This window comes from Kryptolebias marmoratus, linkage group LG4, assembly GCF_001649575.2.
Source record: "Kryptolebias marmoratus isolate JLee-2015 linkage group LG4, ASM164957v2, whole genome shotgun sequence".
NCBI lineage: Eukaryota > Metazoa > Chordata > Actinopteri > Cyprinodontiformes > Rivulidae > Kryptolebias > Kryptolebias marmoratus.
In genome coordinates this window covers 22,026,801-22,043,296 of record NC_051433.1, presented here as the reverse complement: position 1 = coordinate 22,043,296, position 16,496 = coordinate 22,026,801, and the positions used below count along the sequence as shown (strand labels likewise).

Here is a 16,496-nt window from a genome sequence, read left to right as displayed (position 1 = left end):
GCCCTCTCTCCATCCGGTGATTTCCTCCTGATTGAAGAGGAGAAAGTGAAACGGCAGCCGCTGGCCACACTCAGAGGTTTCCACCCATCCCGAAGCCCTTCCAACGCTCAGAGTTTCCAGAAAAGTCTTCCTGGTCACTCAAAAACGCTCGATTCTTTCTTGTTTCTCCTCTGACTCCAACATGGCCAACACCTGGTTCGAGGACGTGTTTATAACCCTCGCCCCCAGCTGAAAGGCGCCGAAGTATTAGCCACCTGAAACGCAACCTGCCTGCTTCCACGCACCCTGCCATCAACTCGGGTTCGAGCTGTCGCAGTCGTTCATCGTCACCCAGAGAGTTTCTCGTGGCACCACACGACTTACACACAGATGACTCACCGAACCTCGAAAAGAAACACACACACTCACATGCCACTAGCGCCCGAGAGCTCGCATTCTAAGCCCTGCGAGTCATTTGTTTGACCGCAATTAAATGCTGGAAGGGAGCGAGGGGTGATTTTATGAAAGCAATAATTGCTTGTAAGGACTCGGCGTGTTTATGTTAGGGACCATTAGCTGCCGAGATCAGACCTCAGATATGCAAACTTCCCTCTGGGAGACGTTTCAACAATGCAGATCGCCCCTGACACCGCGGGGCCACACAGCCGCACAGCTGTCATTAACCTATAGCAATTTGATAGGAAATGTTTATTTTCCAGCAGATCAACGTGGGGGGTCAGAACTCGGACGATGGAGAAGTCACAGTGTGTCGCCGGGAAACCTCTGCTGCTGCTTTGGGGTCTGCAGGATGCAAGTAAAAGTGGCAAAAAAGTCATCAATCTACATTTGCAACGAAAAAGTAGAATGAAAAAGGCAGTCATTATTTTGCACACGAACGTCCGGATGAGGAGTATGGGGCGCCGTTTGTAAACGAGCTTGTGCTCAAAATTCATGCCTAAATTTTGTCACATTTAGCTTCAAACACTGTTTAAAAATGTAGTGTTGATTTTCTGATGTCACTTTTTACAACATTTAGCTAATTACATGTAATTGTTACAGCTACATGCTAAATATAAATCTAAATGCTAAATGTTAAATCTAAATGTTAAATGTTAAATCTAAATGTTACATGTTAAATCTAAATGTTAAATATTAAATCTAAATGTTACATGTTAAATCTAAATGTTAAATGTTAAATCTAAATGTTATAATATTTAGATTTAACATTTAACATTTAGATTTAACATTTAACATTTAGATTTAACATTTAGCATGTAGCTGTAACAATTACATGTAACTAGCTAAATGTTGTAAAAAGTGACATCAGAAAATCAACACTACATTTTAAAACAGTGTTTGAAGCTAAATGTGACGAAATTTAGGCATGAATTTTGAGCACAAGCTCCTTTACAAACGGCGCCCCATAGAGGAGTAGGTTAATGAGATTTTCTGGCATCATAGGAGAAATTCTTAGCATGATCTTTTTACAATCAGCTTACCGAGACAAGCGCGTTTCCTTCTGCTTTTTGCTCAAAAACACAGTAATTCCTCTGTTCTTCAACTCCTCCTGTTCGGCCCGTGTCTGTTGTCAAAATGTCTCATGGACAACCGGACCAATTTGAATGAAACTTGCAGAGAATAATCACTGGATGTACATCTACAGCTGATTAACCTTTGGAGTATACAGATTCAAGATGGCTGCCACGGCCAACTGATCACTAAAAAACACAGAAATGGCTAGAACTCGGTCAATTTTACAGACATTGAACTGAAATTTGGTGTGGCTGGAGCTAAATCTGATCCTCAACACTTGTTCTGATCACAAACAGATTGTGCAGGATCTTTGTTTAAAATTTTGTCATTAACTATTTGTAGTCATCTCTGTTTATATGTTAGCAAAATATCTCATGAACCATTTGATAGATTTTGCTGAAACCTTCAGGAAGTAATCACTAAATGCATCTTTATAAATGATTAGCTTTTGGAGTTTATACAATTCAAGATGGCCACTACAGACAGCTGAGCTTAGAAACACAAAAAGTGCTATAACTCAGCCAATTATACAGATATTATGTTGAAATTTGGTGTGGTTGTAGCTGAGAGTCATTCCAAACACATAATTGAAAACTGCTACTCTTTGTATAAAATCTTCGCTTCAAACCTCAGCAATAACTGTTGGGAGTCCACCGTATTTGTCTGTTAGCAAAATATCTCATGAGCCGCTCAATGGATTTCATTGACACTTTCAGAAAGGAATCACTGGAAGTTCATCTACAACTGATTAGGTTTTGAAGACAACCAAATTCAATATGGCCTCCACAGGTAATTAGTGTTAGCCAACACAAAAATGGCTATAACTCACTTCATTTTAAAGATACTCAGTTGAAATTTGACGTGGTAGTAGCTGAGAGTCAATCCCAACACATACTCTGAGCATGACATTTCGCAATAACACATGAGGTTGCACATAATGTTTTTTTCAAGGTTTGATCAAAACGACTCCAACTGTATCGTTCAACCTCTGGCACAAAAGGTGGTTTTGTGATGTGCACCCCTTTAATTACAGCATCCCAGTCCTTCATTTAATTAACTGTTTTTTAATCAAATACAGCAGCATTAAACAAATTAGTCAACATTAGAATTAGAAGAAAAAGCTACAAGGGATAAAATCATAATAGGATGTGGAATCTCTGCCTTTTATAAAGTTTTATGACGGCGTAACAATCTGTTTGAGTCTGAATTTAAACTCTGGTCTCACGGACAGACCACCTTTTTCCTTTAACATCATTAATCTCACCTAAAGTTACTGAGCGAAACGTCAAACCGAACCACAGCAGCTGTCCGTCCTTCGCCTTAATAGCTTTGGAAAGGTAATACAAAAAAAAAAGAGAAGAAAGAAAGAAAAGAAAACAGAAAAACTGCTTTGTTTTGAAACGATTATTAAAAGACCACCAAGAAAAAGTCACCCCAGCAAAATGTGGGAGCTTAAAAAAAGAAGAAGAAGAAAAAAAAGAAACCTCTGCCAATCATTAGCACAGCAGGCCATTGTGGGCTTAAAAGAGAGAGAGTGCAGAAGGTCTGTCCTCCCCTCCTCTTCCTCTGCGCGTTCAAACTCTTCACATGTGAAACCGCACGAATCCGCTTTTGGTTTTCAGAAACATGTTTCCAGTTCCCATTAGATAAAGGCCGTCAGTAAAAAAGTTCACGACGTGAGATGGTCCTCCGGTGTCCAAATGGTTTGGATTATCTGCATTACATGTGCACTGAAAGAGTCTAAATGTTCTGTGTTTGCAGATTCCAGACAAATCCCAGTAACATGGAAAAAGGAATGACGGCCTACAGAAAGAAAAGGCTTTTATTCCCCCCCCCCCCCCACACACACACACACACACACACACACGCACACACACACACACTTACCAGTAACCTCATAGCTTTGGTTCGCCGGGCCGTCTGTTTTTCTCCACGGTGATATCAGAGCTTTCGCAGGATTTGTCTTTGAAATCCTCCCTCCGCTCCCATCTTCCTCCATGCAGTCGTGAGGACAGGAGCAGACACCTGCACCGAGACCTCGACAGCGACGGGACGCAGTCTGCGTCTCTGCTCACGTCTCTCCCTTCCCCAGGGAGCTTAAAAATACCTTCTCAGCTCCTAATCCTGCCGAACAAAGCAGCGCCGAAGTCCCCGTCGCCACCACCTCCTCCGAGGCTTGGAAGGGTTTGAAGGAAACCGGATCCACGGGCGTTCTCATAACATCTGCAGCCACGGCTTTGGAAGGGATCAGGCACGGTTTGTTAGGACGAAAGTGACCCGCAAAATAAATCCACAGGGTCTGACAAGCAGGCCGTCGCGAAGACCCGGTTCAATGGGTAAACGTACGTGGCTGAAGAAAAAACTGACCCGATTCCTAAAGGGGCAGTTCAGGTCCTTCCAGGTGTGCTTATAAATAACGCGAGAAATTGCATTTTCTGTGAAACTACGGACCATACTCGTTGAACGAAAGAGTCGAAGCTAAAAACAAGCAGAACAGGAGCTGCAATTAGCTCGACAACAGCTGAAAGCTAAAAGTGTCGAAAGACAAGCTAAGGCCGAAGGTTCGCTGAACAAAAGGCTAAAGGGAGCAGAATTGCAGCTAATAGCCAAAATGAGCACAACAACAGCTGAGATTAGCAAAACCGGAGCCAATACCTAAATTTAAAATCCCAGATTCTCTCAATAGAAGCAACAAAAGAAGTTAAATATCTATAAAAAAACGAAAGTCATAGTGCCCGACTCCTGTATGAGCTGAATGTTTAGGTACCTAAACAGTCAGACTTGCTGAAAGTTTGCTGAAGTAGTCAGATTCTGAAAAATGTACAGAATAAAAAAAACAGGAAGACAAAAGTTCAGACTCCCTTCCTCTGTTGCAGGTAGCTCTCTGAGAAGTGATCTACACTGAATTTTATAGTGTTTTGCAAGTGCATACAGCAGCAGCAGCAGCTAGCTGTAGCACTTCCGGTGCAGCCAGGGACACTTTCAGCAGGAATGTTGATGTTTTCGGTGGGTTGTTTGAGTAATGCAAAACTGCAGGCTGTGTAAAAGTTGATAAAACACAATTTTCATGAACTGTCGGGAAACATTTGAGAGTGGAGTTGTTCTGCGGCGGCAGCAGACCAGCAGAGGGTTTTCACGTGTCGCCATGAAACAGGAAGCTGGCCATCTTGGCGTCACTTTTAACAGAAGCCTGCGCTGTATCAGTGGTGTCATATTTTTCCACTAAAATGTCAAGAAATGGTGAATGGCCTGCGTGTATATGGCTGCCACATGCCAGCTCACGAAGACTTTTTACTCTTACAGGCTACCGCAGGTTATCACAAACCAAGCTGAAGGAACTCAGCAGTAATCGGGGAAACGGACGTGAGCGCCTGTGGCCGGCCAGGTTAAACCAGCCCGAGCTTGTCCTGCACACTCTATGCCAGGCACCGTATTATTTCTTTCATTGGATGAATCTGAATTACTGCACCGCGCTAATCATCGGCTGACTGTTTAGACGGTGATACGAATCCTCACACAGGCCGTGCACATCAACATGTTATTACCAATGCACACCCAGGTGGTTAGGTCCAGGCTCCAAGGCTGACATTAACTAAGGATGTTCAGAAGTCCGTGTTGTTTTCACTGATTCATTCGCAGGTCACTGCTGGCAGAGCCTTCCCATCTTCAGACAGTTTGCCGAGGGTTTTGGCCAAGTAGTTTTTTCGAATACCGCTCTTTTACTGAGCTCAAGATCGTCCAAATACGTCTCAGCAGCACCTGCCCTGTTTTTGCAGAAGCTTTACTGCAGGGTAACAGGGTGAAATAACTCGAGCTTCGGTTTGTTAAGCGTTTCTTGTTTACAAACTAGCTGGTAGCTCTTCGATCCGGTCAGAGTTAAACTTTCTCCCATCTAAAGCCAGTTTCTCACCAGCTGGCAACCGTCGTGAGGAAGTCTCCAGGATGTCTCACCATGTTCTCCTTTTCCTTGCTTTGAGTCCTTTGAACATGTCTGAAAAGTCGTTTTTTTTTTTTTTTTAAATCTTCACTATGTCTTCATCTTTGACAAATGGGGGCAGGGGCGGGTCAGTGAGGCGTACTCTAGATTAAAGCAGAATCGTAGGGCGGCTGCCAAGGTGGGGTCAGAACGGGCTGAGGTGACGTGGCCAGAGGTGGGCAACAAAATATTGTGAATACAGGTTTGCACACGAAATGGGACCGAATAATCAGAGGTTAACCTTGCAAAGCGGTTGCAAGCACTCAGAATTTCGGTGAGGCTGCAACATTGAGTGAAGTTTGTCTCTGACACGCCCAGGCCAGTAAGATAAGGTCGCTCAAAGCGTTATCTACAACAGGTAAGATATCAGCTGTTCTTAATCTTTCCACAGAACCCCACTTTTAAACAACCCGGAGTATAGGTCAGATTTGAAATAACTTGTGGACAATGTAGACATCGTGAGTGATTACATCAACTGATAAGGAGCTGTAAAAGTGGTCAGGAACGCGTTCCCGTCAGGGTGATACTCACTGAGGTTGACGAAGCTCATCACCGTGTCTGCGTCGTCCAGGAAGCGGTTGTCCTGCGGGGTCACGGCGGCGGGGGCCCGGCGCTCCAAAGCCGCCTTGTAGTCGGAGTAACCGCGCGGCTCTGCCCCCGCGGACACGGTGTTGTACAGGTCCAGCATGAACACCGGCGCGGCGTTGCGCTTGGTGCGCGCGAGCGGCCGCGGCCGGTGCGGCAGCCCCAGGATGGAGAGGATCTCTCGCTGGATGTCCCTGCGCTCCTGGCCGCGCAGCCGCCTCTGGATGAAGCTGGAGCGCGCCTCGGCGTCCACAGAGACGTTGGAGAAGGCGAACCCGGCGGCCAGGGCGCAGCAAGCCCACGGCAGGAGGAGCGCAGCGGTCGCCACTGCGCGCGTCAACATTTTACCTCCCACCTTTACTTTGTTTTTCTTTTTCTTTCGAAGTGGTTGGTAAGGTGAGGCCGGAGATGCGGGTTAGGGGGTTGTTTTCAGAGAGGAGGCTCCGGACGCGTGGAGACGGTGAAACGTGGCTCCCTTTATCGCTCATTCATGACCCGCCGTTGCGCACCGCCTTGGGCTGATTCAGCCGCGCGCGCTCCTCGTCTGCTTGGGAAAGGATTTACTGCGTCAGGGGAGGGGCGGGAGGGGCTCGGAGTGGGGCAAACCACGACGGGAAAGAATGGGACAGAAGCGGTGGGGGTCGGACTGTCAAAGAATGGGGTAGTTGTAGGTTGTGGAGTACTGTCTTGGATGGACGGGTGCGGACTGTTGTTTGCGCGTCAAGAAGTTAATAAAAGTCAAGTCAGAATGAAACATTATTTATTCCTCTTGTTTTCGCCTGCAGCTATACTTTCCTGTGACACCCCCACCACCTCACCACCACCTCCACCCCCATCTATTTTACTCCCAAGCTGCACTTGTTGCCACTGCTCCATATACCTCTGCACAGGCAGAAAATCAAACACCAAATGATCCGTCTGAAAGCAAAGACAGCAAATCCCATAATCTCTTTTACAGCACACACACAAAGCTTTTGAAGTGGAACAGTAAAGTCAGGGCCAGTCTAATTACTGATCAGCAGCAGGCTGCATGCAGGACGGGACATGCCAACAGCCCCAATCACTACAACAATCTCCCGCACAAAGCAGTGTTTTAACAGAGAGGTGAAGGGGATGGGGGCAGGTGTTGAGGGAAGAGTGCTTAATGCTAGACTGAGGGGAGAATAGGGACTATAGATCAGAGCATAACAACGTCCTTTAATGTGTTTTTCCAACTGTTGGACTCTTAAATGGAGCTGGAGATGTCCCTGAGTGATTTTATGCTCAAAAAGAAGGATCCAGCTGAAAAGGAAATCAACGTTACATTAGCAGCAGACACTTAAGATGTTTATCCCAACACAGGTCACTTTACATGACTCATCCCTGCAAACTCACATAAACTCGAGAGTCCTCCAAGTCAGCCACAAACATCTGTAAATCTCCCTCAGTATAACAGATGAGCTGCTTCAAGTGACGGGAATGTTCTTTTAAATCAAAAATCTGTTTCTGCCCTCGGTTTTTCCTAAAATTTCAAACAGATTTCCCTGATTTGTTTTTTTTTTTCCTCTTTGTGTCTCCATGATGGATGTAATAAAGTTTAATTAATAAAACAAGATGGAGAGACAAGTCTGCACTGACACTAAAGGGTCTTTTATTTACTGATGGATCCAAAAAGGACGCGGTAGTGCCTTTTTTAGATGCTTTTGCGCCATGTTATCAAGATTGTACAAAATGTATAAGGAAAATAGTGATGAACTATTATCTTTGAGGGAAAAAACTGTGATAAATTTACTTAAACTGGCATATTCCAAGATTATGACCCCAGTTTTCATCAGGTTCAGACTAAAAGAATGATTAAGGAAGATAAAATGTAAGTTTTTACTCATGGAGAAATATTTAAAAGGTTTAGACAAGTTTTAAACAATTTAAATTCACATAATTTTTTCCCCCCTTTTTTTTGATTATTTTGAAAACTGCTTCCCGATACATACATATTTATATATATGGATTTATATATGCATCAATAAAGGCACAAAATTGGAAGCTTAGTCATATTTGGGTGTTTGGATTTTTGGATTAATGCTGTTTTGAGCATCAGTCTGTTGGCTATTTCTTATCTTACCTGTTTCTTCTCAGCTCATCAATTTTTAAATATTGTAACAATTTGGTTTCCCCTTATCTTCTGCGTGCTCTTGTTAGTTCTGCCATGTTTTGTATTTTTGTTATAAAACTAATTGGTAAGCCTAGTTTTGCTAAAATCTTTGCTTTTGCTTAGTTGAATTTTTTTTTGTCATTTGTTCAGTTTAAAAACTGTTTATCTACATGTACCTCCCTTCTGGTCCAGCAGGTGGCAGCATCGCGACTTTAAGAGAGTTCTACAACAAGCCCAAAATAACCAGAAGAAGAAGTCGTCAAGCTGCAGCAGACACATTTCGAGGAAGAAGCGCCACATTTTTCCTCAGCGATAAAACTATTTTGTTCATTTTGAAGCTGTAAACCTCCAGCCCGAGTGAAACGTGTGTGAGGTTTGTGTTTCCGTGAGGTTTGGTTCCACGGCGGCTCAAGTTTCTGTAATAAAGTGTCGGAAAGCTCTCAGAGCAGGAGGCGAAAGCCGACGCAGCTAACATTAGCTATCGTTTTAAACACTATTTTATTTATTTTTAGACCTGCATAAAGAGCCAAATAGGTACGCGGAGGTACAGATTTCTGTTGAATATTCCACACTTTAAATAAATATTTTATCAGTTTATTTACGAGTGTTTATAGTTTGAAGAGTCATCAGTCCGCCGCAGTTAGCATCCATGTTAGCTGTCAAGCTAATCTGATATCTGCTCCTGATTATTTCGTTAATAATTAATTTAGCATCAAATCAGATGTCTTAAGTTTATGCATAAATAAAAACACACATGCAGTTTGTTTTTGTTGTATTTTCCATCCCTAAAGTATTTTTGTCTTAGTGGGGTTTAGATGTCAGTAATAAAAACATGTTTAATCAAGTAGTCTGATATCGTTTTAAATGTATAAGTTCAGATGATATCAGACCACACATAAATCACAGGTAGCCAGTGAAAAGATTCATGGACAGATGTGTCTTTTCTGGTACCATCTGCAGACTGAACAACAGAGACCCTAAAGTTACAATTACAATAAGAAGTTACAATAATCCAACATGGAGGTGATTCATTTTGTTATTAAAGAGAATTGTTTGAGCCTAAATGTGTTTTTTAGTTGTAGTAAACCACTCTACCTCAGAGGTGATTTAACAGATTTCAAATTAGATTCTTTGCACAGGTCTGAAAATCAAATTATAAATGGCCCTAAATTACATGTTAAGTAAAGATGTTTGAAGGACCAAAGATAACCGTCAGATTATCATTTACTGGCCAGCCAGCATTTCACCTCTTCAATACAATAATAAGATGGAGTCCTTGGATACTCATTGATCATATAGGCCCGTGTACCATGTGCTTATCAGGGAAATGAAATGTTGTATTTGCTAAGAGTATAAGCTTAGGAAAAAATGTTCAGTAGGAATAAAATTGGCTCGAAGATGGATTCTTGAGGAACACCATGACTGACAGGGGCTGCAGAAGAAGTTTCCCAATTTACAAGAGAAAAATCTGTCTGATAAATAAGTGAATCACTGAAGGACTGTACCCTGAATCCCAACCTTGTCCAGACCATGAGTCAAAAGTAATAGTTTTACTCCTAAAGGGAATGTTGTTATTATTCATGGAAAAAGTTACAAAGTTGTTCTAGAAAGAATGATGCTTGAGAAATCTGAATTGTTGATTTTGAACAGGATGAATGGCTGTCTGGAAATGCTCTTTTTGACTTAGAAGAACTGAATTATGCACATCTGCTTTGAAGATCCTTTCCACCTATTCAGTAATAAATTAGCTTGAATTAATCATTTGACTGTTTTGTGTTCTAGGTTTACATTAGGAGTGACCTTAATGCAGAATGAGTTTGTTTGGAACAAACTCGAGTTTTGGAACCGGAGGAACTGGAGTCTTTGGGAGCACAACTACAGACAGCCATAACCCCATGAAGGTAAACCAGCTGACTACATTGGGGATACTAAACACAGATTGTATAAATCCTTATATGTGCTCACTGCATTCTGCGCCCTCACCTGTCAACTCACCGTGGCCTTGCAGGATGTGGAAGTGACATCACCGCCAGATGACAGCATCAGCTGTCTGGCTTTCAGTCCTCCAACCATGCCAGGAAACTTCCTCATTGCAGGATCCTGGGCTAATGATGTGAGTTATTTGTCCAATCATAATAACGGCTTGAGACTTGGTGTATAATATCGACAAAACAGAAGAGAATTATCTAATTTAGGTTTATTTATCTGCTAATAGCGCAACATGTTGAAACTGAAATAAGCTCAACTTAAATTGGCTGCCAAGATTAGGCTGGTGTCCAGTTTAAAAAAAACAAAACATCCAAATATATAGAGACGGGAACAGGGCTCACCACTGCGTTGCATCACTTTTTTGTCATCATGTTTAGAAAGTGACATGGTTATTTGCTGGATTTCAGAAAGGAAAAGCGTTTTAGGGATTTTAATTGTTGTAGTGTTTGCCCTGTCACTTTAAACAGGTGACAGGGTTGGGCTGCGAAAGGCTCCTTTTGGACATGAAGACATTTTTGTTAGGGAGCCACATTGTTGTCATTACTTACAAAGTTTGACTGGCATTATTTTGTTGACACAAACAAGACCATTCCTGTTTTTACTGACATTTAGCGCTGCATTATGAGGGTGGTAGTTTAGTGTATTTCTGTATCTTGTATCATGTGGTTTCAGGTTCGATGTTGGGAGGTGCAGGACAATGGACAGACTGTCCCCAAAGCCCAACAGATGCACACAGGTCCAGTACTGGATGTCTGCTGGAGTGATGTAGGTGTTGTCACACAAAATAAATGAGCACTGGCTGTCGGCTTAAGAAAAAACTTGTGAAAATTGTATTTATTTATTTACTCAACCAGGACGGGAGTAAAGTCTTCACCGCGTCTTGTGACAAGACAGCCAAGATGTGGGATCTGAACAGCAATCAAGCAATGCAGATCGCACAGGTTGGACGAGACTTTCCAAGATCAACAGTGTAGTCACGAACGAAGGAAAAAACATCTCACACTTCTCATCCTGTTTTCCTTTTACAGCACGACGGTCCGATTAAAGCGATCCACTGGATAAAAGCCCCCAACTACAGCTGTGTCATGACAGGCAGCTGGGATAAAACGCTGAAGGTACAAATGCCAAACTGTGAATGTCTGTATGCTGTATGATATCAGTGTGATGTTTTGGTGTCAGCTGATGTAGCATTTAGAAACATGTTTTCTGTTTTTAGTTCTGGGACACCCGCTCTCCCAATCCCATGATGTCCCTGCAGATGCCTGAGAGATGCTACTGTGCAGATGTCGTAAGTAACTTTTTTTAAATGGATGCTTACTGGTCAAGTAACCAATAAGCATTAATAGCTGCTATCATGTTGTCTTTGACGCCCCTGACTGTTGTGTGTAGGTGTACCCCATGGCGGTGGTAGCCACAGCTGAGAGAGGCCTTATAGTGTATCAGCTAGAGACCCAGCCCTCTGAGTTTCGCCGAATAGATTCCCCTCTCAAACATCAGGTGAGCTGCCCTGCATAAAATATTTCCTTTTCTTTTATGCTGTTGTTTTTTTGTTTTTGTTATTCAATCTGTCCTGCACTTTTGTCACAACACTATACGATAAAGCTCATTCTGCTCTTATGTCGCAGCACCGCTGTGTCGCCATATTCAAGGACAAGCAGAACAAGCCCACAGGCTTTGCACTTGGAAGCATTGAGGGCCGAGTGGCGATCCATTATATCAATCCTCCGAACCCGTGAGCGAAGCAGCACACTTCTCACTGAAATGCAAATGATTCTGGTAACGAAGTTTGGTTTTTTTTGTTGGGACCTGGAGCAAAAAGAGACATGAATGTTTTCTCTAAACCTCTTCAGAGCCAAAGATAACTTCACCTTCAAGTGCCACAGGTCCAATGGAACCAACACAACCACTCCACAGGATATTTATGCTGTAAGTCCTACTTCAGTACTCACTAAAAAAAAAGTACTCTTTTCTCAAAGTTTTCTTTCTAATGCTCAATTTCTGTGTGAAAATAAGTTCTGCTAGAGCTAATGTTTTACATCCAGAAGTCTTTTTTTTTTTTTTTTTTTTTTTTTTTATGTGTACAGTTTGTGCGCCTGTACCAAATCACAGACAGCCGGTGAAGAAAGCTCCTGTACTTTTTTCCTTTTTACTATTCTTTGTTCTCCTTTTTATGCTGTTACGCTTTGCTTTATCCACCATGACGATTACAAGGCGTTTTTGTTGGCCACTGCACAACTCTCTATCAGCGCAGTGACACAACAGCCCTTTGCAGCCCCAGTTGTGTACACGGGGAACCGGAGGATCGAGCTGAAGCCGCCCGCTTCACTGACGAGACCTGGGTTTGGTGCGCTGCACACAGAGGACACAGAGGAAATAAGAGGCTCAAAGGTAGACTCAAAGGGGAAACATTTCTACAAGATGATTCCTAGAGGAGGCAGCGTGGCCATCTTGGACTTCCACACGTTCCGAGCGGAGGGTGTAAAAGGAGGAAGCTCGCTCTGCCGTGGAGGAGCGCATCCGTTGCCTCGTTGTTAAACTGTGTGTGTGTGACTTTAAGTGCCGTTTGCCTGGGAGCTCTTATATTTCATCAAGCTATCATAACAGCGGTTATGTTGCCCCCACCCCCCCATATCTGCAAGCCCTGATCTTGAGCGACTTCATCTTCAGCATTATTTGTCTTAGATGCAGTCATCATGCTTGAAATGGTCCAATAATGTTTTCCTTTTTACCGATGTTTACAGTGTTTTTTGTGCCGATTTACTGGCTGGCCTAATCATGTTTCCATCTGCTGTTTTCAGGTGAATGCCATCTCCTTCCATCCTGTCCACGGCACACTGGCCACCGTGGGCTCAGACGGACGCTTCAGCTTCTGGGACAAAGACGCTCGCACCAAGTTGAAGACCTCGGAGCAGCTCGACCAGCCCATCACAGCTTGCTGCTTCAACCACAACGGCAACATCTTTGCCTACGCCTCCAGCTACGACTGGTCAAAGGTACGTGGCGTAAAATCCCAACAAAGGTTGTTTCCCCTCTCCTGTTCATGTAGTCATTTTATTTTTTTAACCACCGCATCCCTCAGGGCCACGAGTACTACAACCCCCAGAAAAAGAACTACATCTTCCTGAGGAACGCTGCAGAGGAGCTGAAGCCTCGGAACAAGAAATGGTGAGAGAAGGGCAGCTGCCGTCTCGTTACCATGGACACCATGGTCTCTGGATGGGGCTGCCCCGTTTCCTGATCGCTCCTGTGACTCTCTGGCTGGGGGGGGGATACTGACCTTATTCACATCACAGTGGTGCCCTGAACCCTTTCACATAGCACTTTACAAACTTTAGAGAAGTTTTGTTTAATTTTTTTTATTGCTGCTTGAATGTTTATAAGAAATCTTTGTGCTTCCACAACCAGAAGCGCATAGAACATAAAGCTGTCTTTAGTATTTATCTTGAAAGTTGAAACTTTGTGAAGTATTTCTTGGTATTAAGTGTTTAAATGATTTTAAGGTATTATATAGATGAGAATAAAAGAAATTGCATTTGGTATATTATGCATAGATGAACAATAATAAACATAAATCAACCATCAATCCTAAGAATTTGAAGCTTCTTATTAGTGATTTCTCTGGTTCGGTCTTTGCAGAAAAAAGAGCTGCTTTTAAGAAATAAACAAGAACAAAAATAGAAGCCTTGTTATTTATTTATTTTTACTGACTGCTTCCTCCTGTCTCTAGATTCAACATGCCAAGTCACATCTCTTGCGAGGAAATGCAGAAGACCTGCTGCTTTACTGTGTGTGTATGCGCTTGAGATAGACCCCTTGCTTTCACCAAACGCCTGGACCAATGCTGTGGCGCTGTGTGCTGTGCATGGACCAATCAAAGGGGCCCACCCAACCTGGTGTTGATGACAGCTGCATGATTATTGGTGTCGAAGGGGGAGGTTTTATTTGTCCTCCATCTTGATGTATGCATTTATGTTATGTGTCCATCTCATTTTTTCCCCTCTTTACAGTTTTACAAAGGTTTTTCATTTTCTTATGATTAGTTGTTACTGATGTTATAGCTCCATTAAAGGTATTGAGTCAAAATGAGTGCAAACTCCTTAATCTGAACATTTTTATTCCGTTTTGCAGTAGCTGCATTGTGCATGGAGAAGTTTCAGCTGCAGGTTGCTCTCTCACAGTTCAATTGTTCATCTTTTTATCTCGATAAATTGAAACTGTAACCATCTGCGCTCCTGTGACGACTCTTATCTGCCTGTTTTGATCAAAGTTGACCAGCAGAGGGAGCGTTTTGTCCATCGGTGGGCTCCTGCTGTCCTGCTGCTTGCAGACAACCAGGAGCTGAGTCCAGTGGGCTCAACAGGACAAATGGGATCAAAGCTGTGGGACGGCTCATCCACTCAGACCTCCTTTCATGGGGAGGACTCGCAGGTGATCGAGAGGATATGAACAGGCTAGCAGGGGCAGCTTCAAAGGCCGCGTGTGAAAAGTTTAACCAGTTCGTGGGGTAAAGGGTGCGAGCGAAGTGTCTTTTTATTGAGGTCATTAGAGCGTCACCTCTCTGTCAGCCTGACCCTGGGTACTTAGCAGTGGAGCTCCAAGACTCTGACGGTGGGAAGGTACGCCACTGTAAGCTTGAAAAAAGGGGGTCACATTCATGTTGGAGAGCTGTAGGCTCCTTTTAAATGTTTAAAAAAAGGCTTTAGAATCGAGCTTCTGGACCTGACCTTTAAACTACAATCAGCTGACCCCTCATGAACCAGAGGGTTTGAACAGTTATAGATAGATATTAATGTTTTGAGGGATTTTTTTTAATGTTCAAAAAGATTAGCATGTTTCTAAACAGGGGGTCACACACACACACTGATTTAGCTTCAAACTTGTTCAGTAGATGAACTTGTAAAAGTGTCCTAAAAGTTATTTATGAGGTTGTACACCATTTCAAACTTTTAGCTGAATAGATTTGTAATTTTTCATTGGATATGCAGAAAATATAAGTGCATGCTCATTTGACAAGTAATCACTTTAGAGAACTTTGTGTTAAAAGTTTTACTTTTCGTTTTGTTTCTGTAGCAATGTAAGTTAGATCTTTTAGTTTTGCTTTTTGCCCTTTGAGACTGTGCCTGCCGTAGTTGTAAAGTGAAGTGACAGTAAAGTTAACCAGTGCAGAGTATACCATTTATGAGGGATTCGGGTCAAAAGCCGAGAGAAGTGCCTCCCTGTAGTCCACCATGTGGCACAGCGTGTTTCCTCTCAGTACAGTACGGCTTTCTTTATGTGAAAGAGACAAAAGCAGGTGCAGTAAAGTGCCGGCAGAGGCTGGGCCAATGGGAGGATCCGCTTTTCAGTTTTGGTGTCGGGGCTCCGCGCCGATTGGTCAATAGTTGTGTGTGGGCGGAGCCTAAGTCGCGCTCTATAAAACCTCCCGGCACGTTGTCGCTTAGCAGCTGAAAACGCAACAAGCTCGGCTGCCTTCCGTCGGCGTTAGCTAACGGCTGATGTCAACAGGTGCTTATAACTTTATCTGAACCGCACCGAGCCCCGGGGGAGAACAGAGCTCTGCTTTCCAATGCTGGGGAACTGTTAAGCGTCTTGGGGTTTGTTTGTTTGTTTGTTTTTGTTTTTGTTTTTAGTTCTGTTGCGTGGCTCGGTGTTGTCGCCGGCTGACCAATGCTTCTTCATCAGTACATGAACGGATCCCTGGAAGTCATGCCTCCCACACCGCTGCAGAAGGACACCACTTTCACCAAGATCTTCGTCGGCGGGCTGCCTTACCACACGAACGATGCCTCGCTGAGGAAGTACTTCGAAGCCTTCGGGGACATCGATGAAGCCGTGGTGATAACAGACAGGCAGACCGGTAAATCCAGGGGATACGGCTTTGTAAGTACGACTCACTACTTCCACCAGTTCGCGGTGAATTACCTCACCCTTGTTGGTTGACGTTTAGCCTTAATCGAAGTGGTCGTAAAACAAGCTTAAACTGTTTTAGACATGTTAAATGCTCTCTTTCTTATGTGCAGTCATTCGGGTCAAAGGTAATCCCTCCTTTCCTCCTCCTCCTCTTCCTCCTCCGAGGCAGAAACGCATAATTGCACAGCATCTTTTTTTTTTTTTTTTGCTTGACTGGCTGTTATTTTGGCCTAATGAGGATGAAGGATCTCATAAATTGATGGGTAACTAAGAAGATTATAATTCAACATATGGCTGATGTCCAACCCCTGAGACCCCCCTCCTCCAGTAAAGACACCTCCCCTCCTCTCCTGAGCAGCCCCAGCTTATGAGGTGTGTGTGTGTGTGTGTGTG

At 43.4% G+C, this 16,496-nt stretch overlaps 3 protein-coding genes across 7 annotated transcripts in view; 2 read left to right on the top strand and 1 right to left on the bottom strand.

Moving 5' to 3' along the window:
* The window catches only part of LOC108241192 (bone morphogenetic protein 7), a 12,636-nt gene extending 6,024 nt beyond the window's left edge, over window positions 1-6,612 (bottom strand). The window contains exon 1 of the mRNA XM_017425181.3: window positions 6,020-6,612. Coding sequence (XP_017280670.1) covers window positions 6,020-6,416 — 397 coding nt within the window. The 5' untranslated portion in view covers window positions 6,417-6,612. The remainder of the gene's footprint in view (window positions 1-6,019) is intronic.
* Window positions 6,613-8,430: 1,818 nt separating this feature from the next.
* Window positions 8,431-14,276, top strand: rae1 (ribonucleic acid export 1). 3 transcript variants are annotated; one of them, XM_017425150.3, is made up of 13 exons: window positions 8,431-8,577; window positions 9,987-10,105; window positions 10,213-10,317; window positions 10,866-10,958; window positions 11,048-11,134; window positions 11,222-11,308; window positions 11,410-11,481; window positions 11,583-11,690; window positions 11,819-11,925; window positions 12,044-12,119; window positions 12,992-13,186; window positions 13,273-13,358; window positions 13,921-14,276. In XM_017425150.3, coding segments are annotated over exons 2-13 (1,107 nt in total). In that variant the 5' UTR covers window positions 8,431-8,577; window positions 9,987-10,015; the 3' UTR covers window positions 13,922-14,276. The 3 variants fall into 3 exon arrangements, with proteins under 3 accessions (XP_017280639.1, XP_017280638.1, XP_024863600.1); XM_017425149.3 differs by lacking the exon at window positions 13,921-14,276 and having other exon boundaries at window positions 13,273-13,362; XM_025007832.2 differs by lacking the exon at window positions 13,921-14,276 and having other exon boundaries at window positions 8,439-8,568; window positions 13,273-13,362.
* A 156-nt stretch (window positions 14,277-14,432) lies between these two features.
* LOC108241183 (RNA-binding protein 38) overlaps window positions 14,433-16,496 on the top strand; it is a gene marked incomplete at its 3' end in the record, with an annotated part of 9,113 nt that continues 7,049 nt past the window's right edge. Inside the window, 2 exon segments of one of the 3 annotated variants that reach the window (XM_037975304.1) lie at window positions 14,433-14,621; window positions 15,876-16,073. In XM_037975304.1, coding sequence (XP_037831232.1) covers window positions 14,559-14,621; window positions 15,876-16,073 — 261 coding nt within the window. 3 annotated transcript variants of the gene reach the window in all.

Coding starts and splice junctions, on each gene's coding strand:
- rae1 (XM_017425149.3), top strand. CDS start 10,016: ATGAGTTTGTTTGGAACAAACTCGAGTTTTGGAACCGGAGGAACTGGA. Junction 10,959..11,047: donor TGGATGTCTGCTGGAGTGAT/GTAGGTGTTGTC, acceptor TTACTCAACCAG/GACGGGAGTAAAGTCTTCAC. Junction 11,482..11,582: donor GATGCTACTGTGCAGATGTC/GTAAGTAACTTT, acceptor TGTTGTGTGTAG/GTGTACCCCATGGCGGTGGT.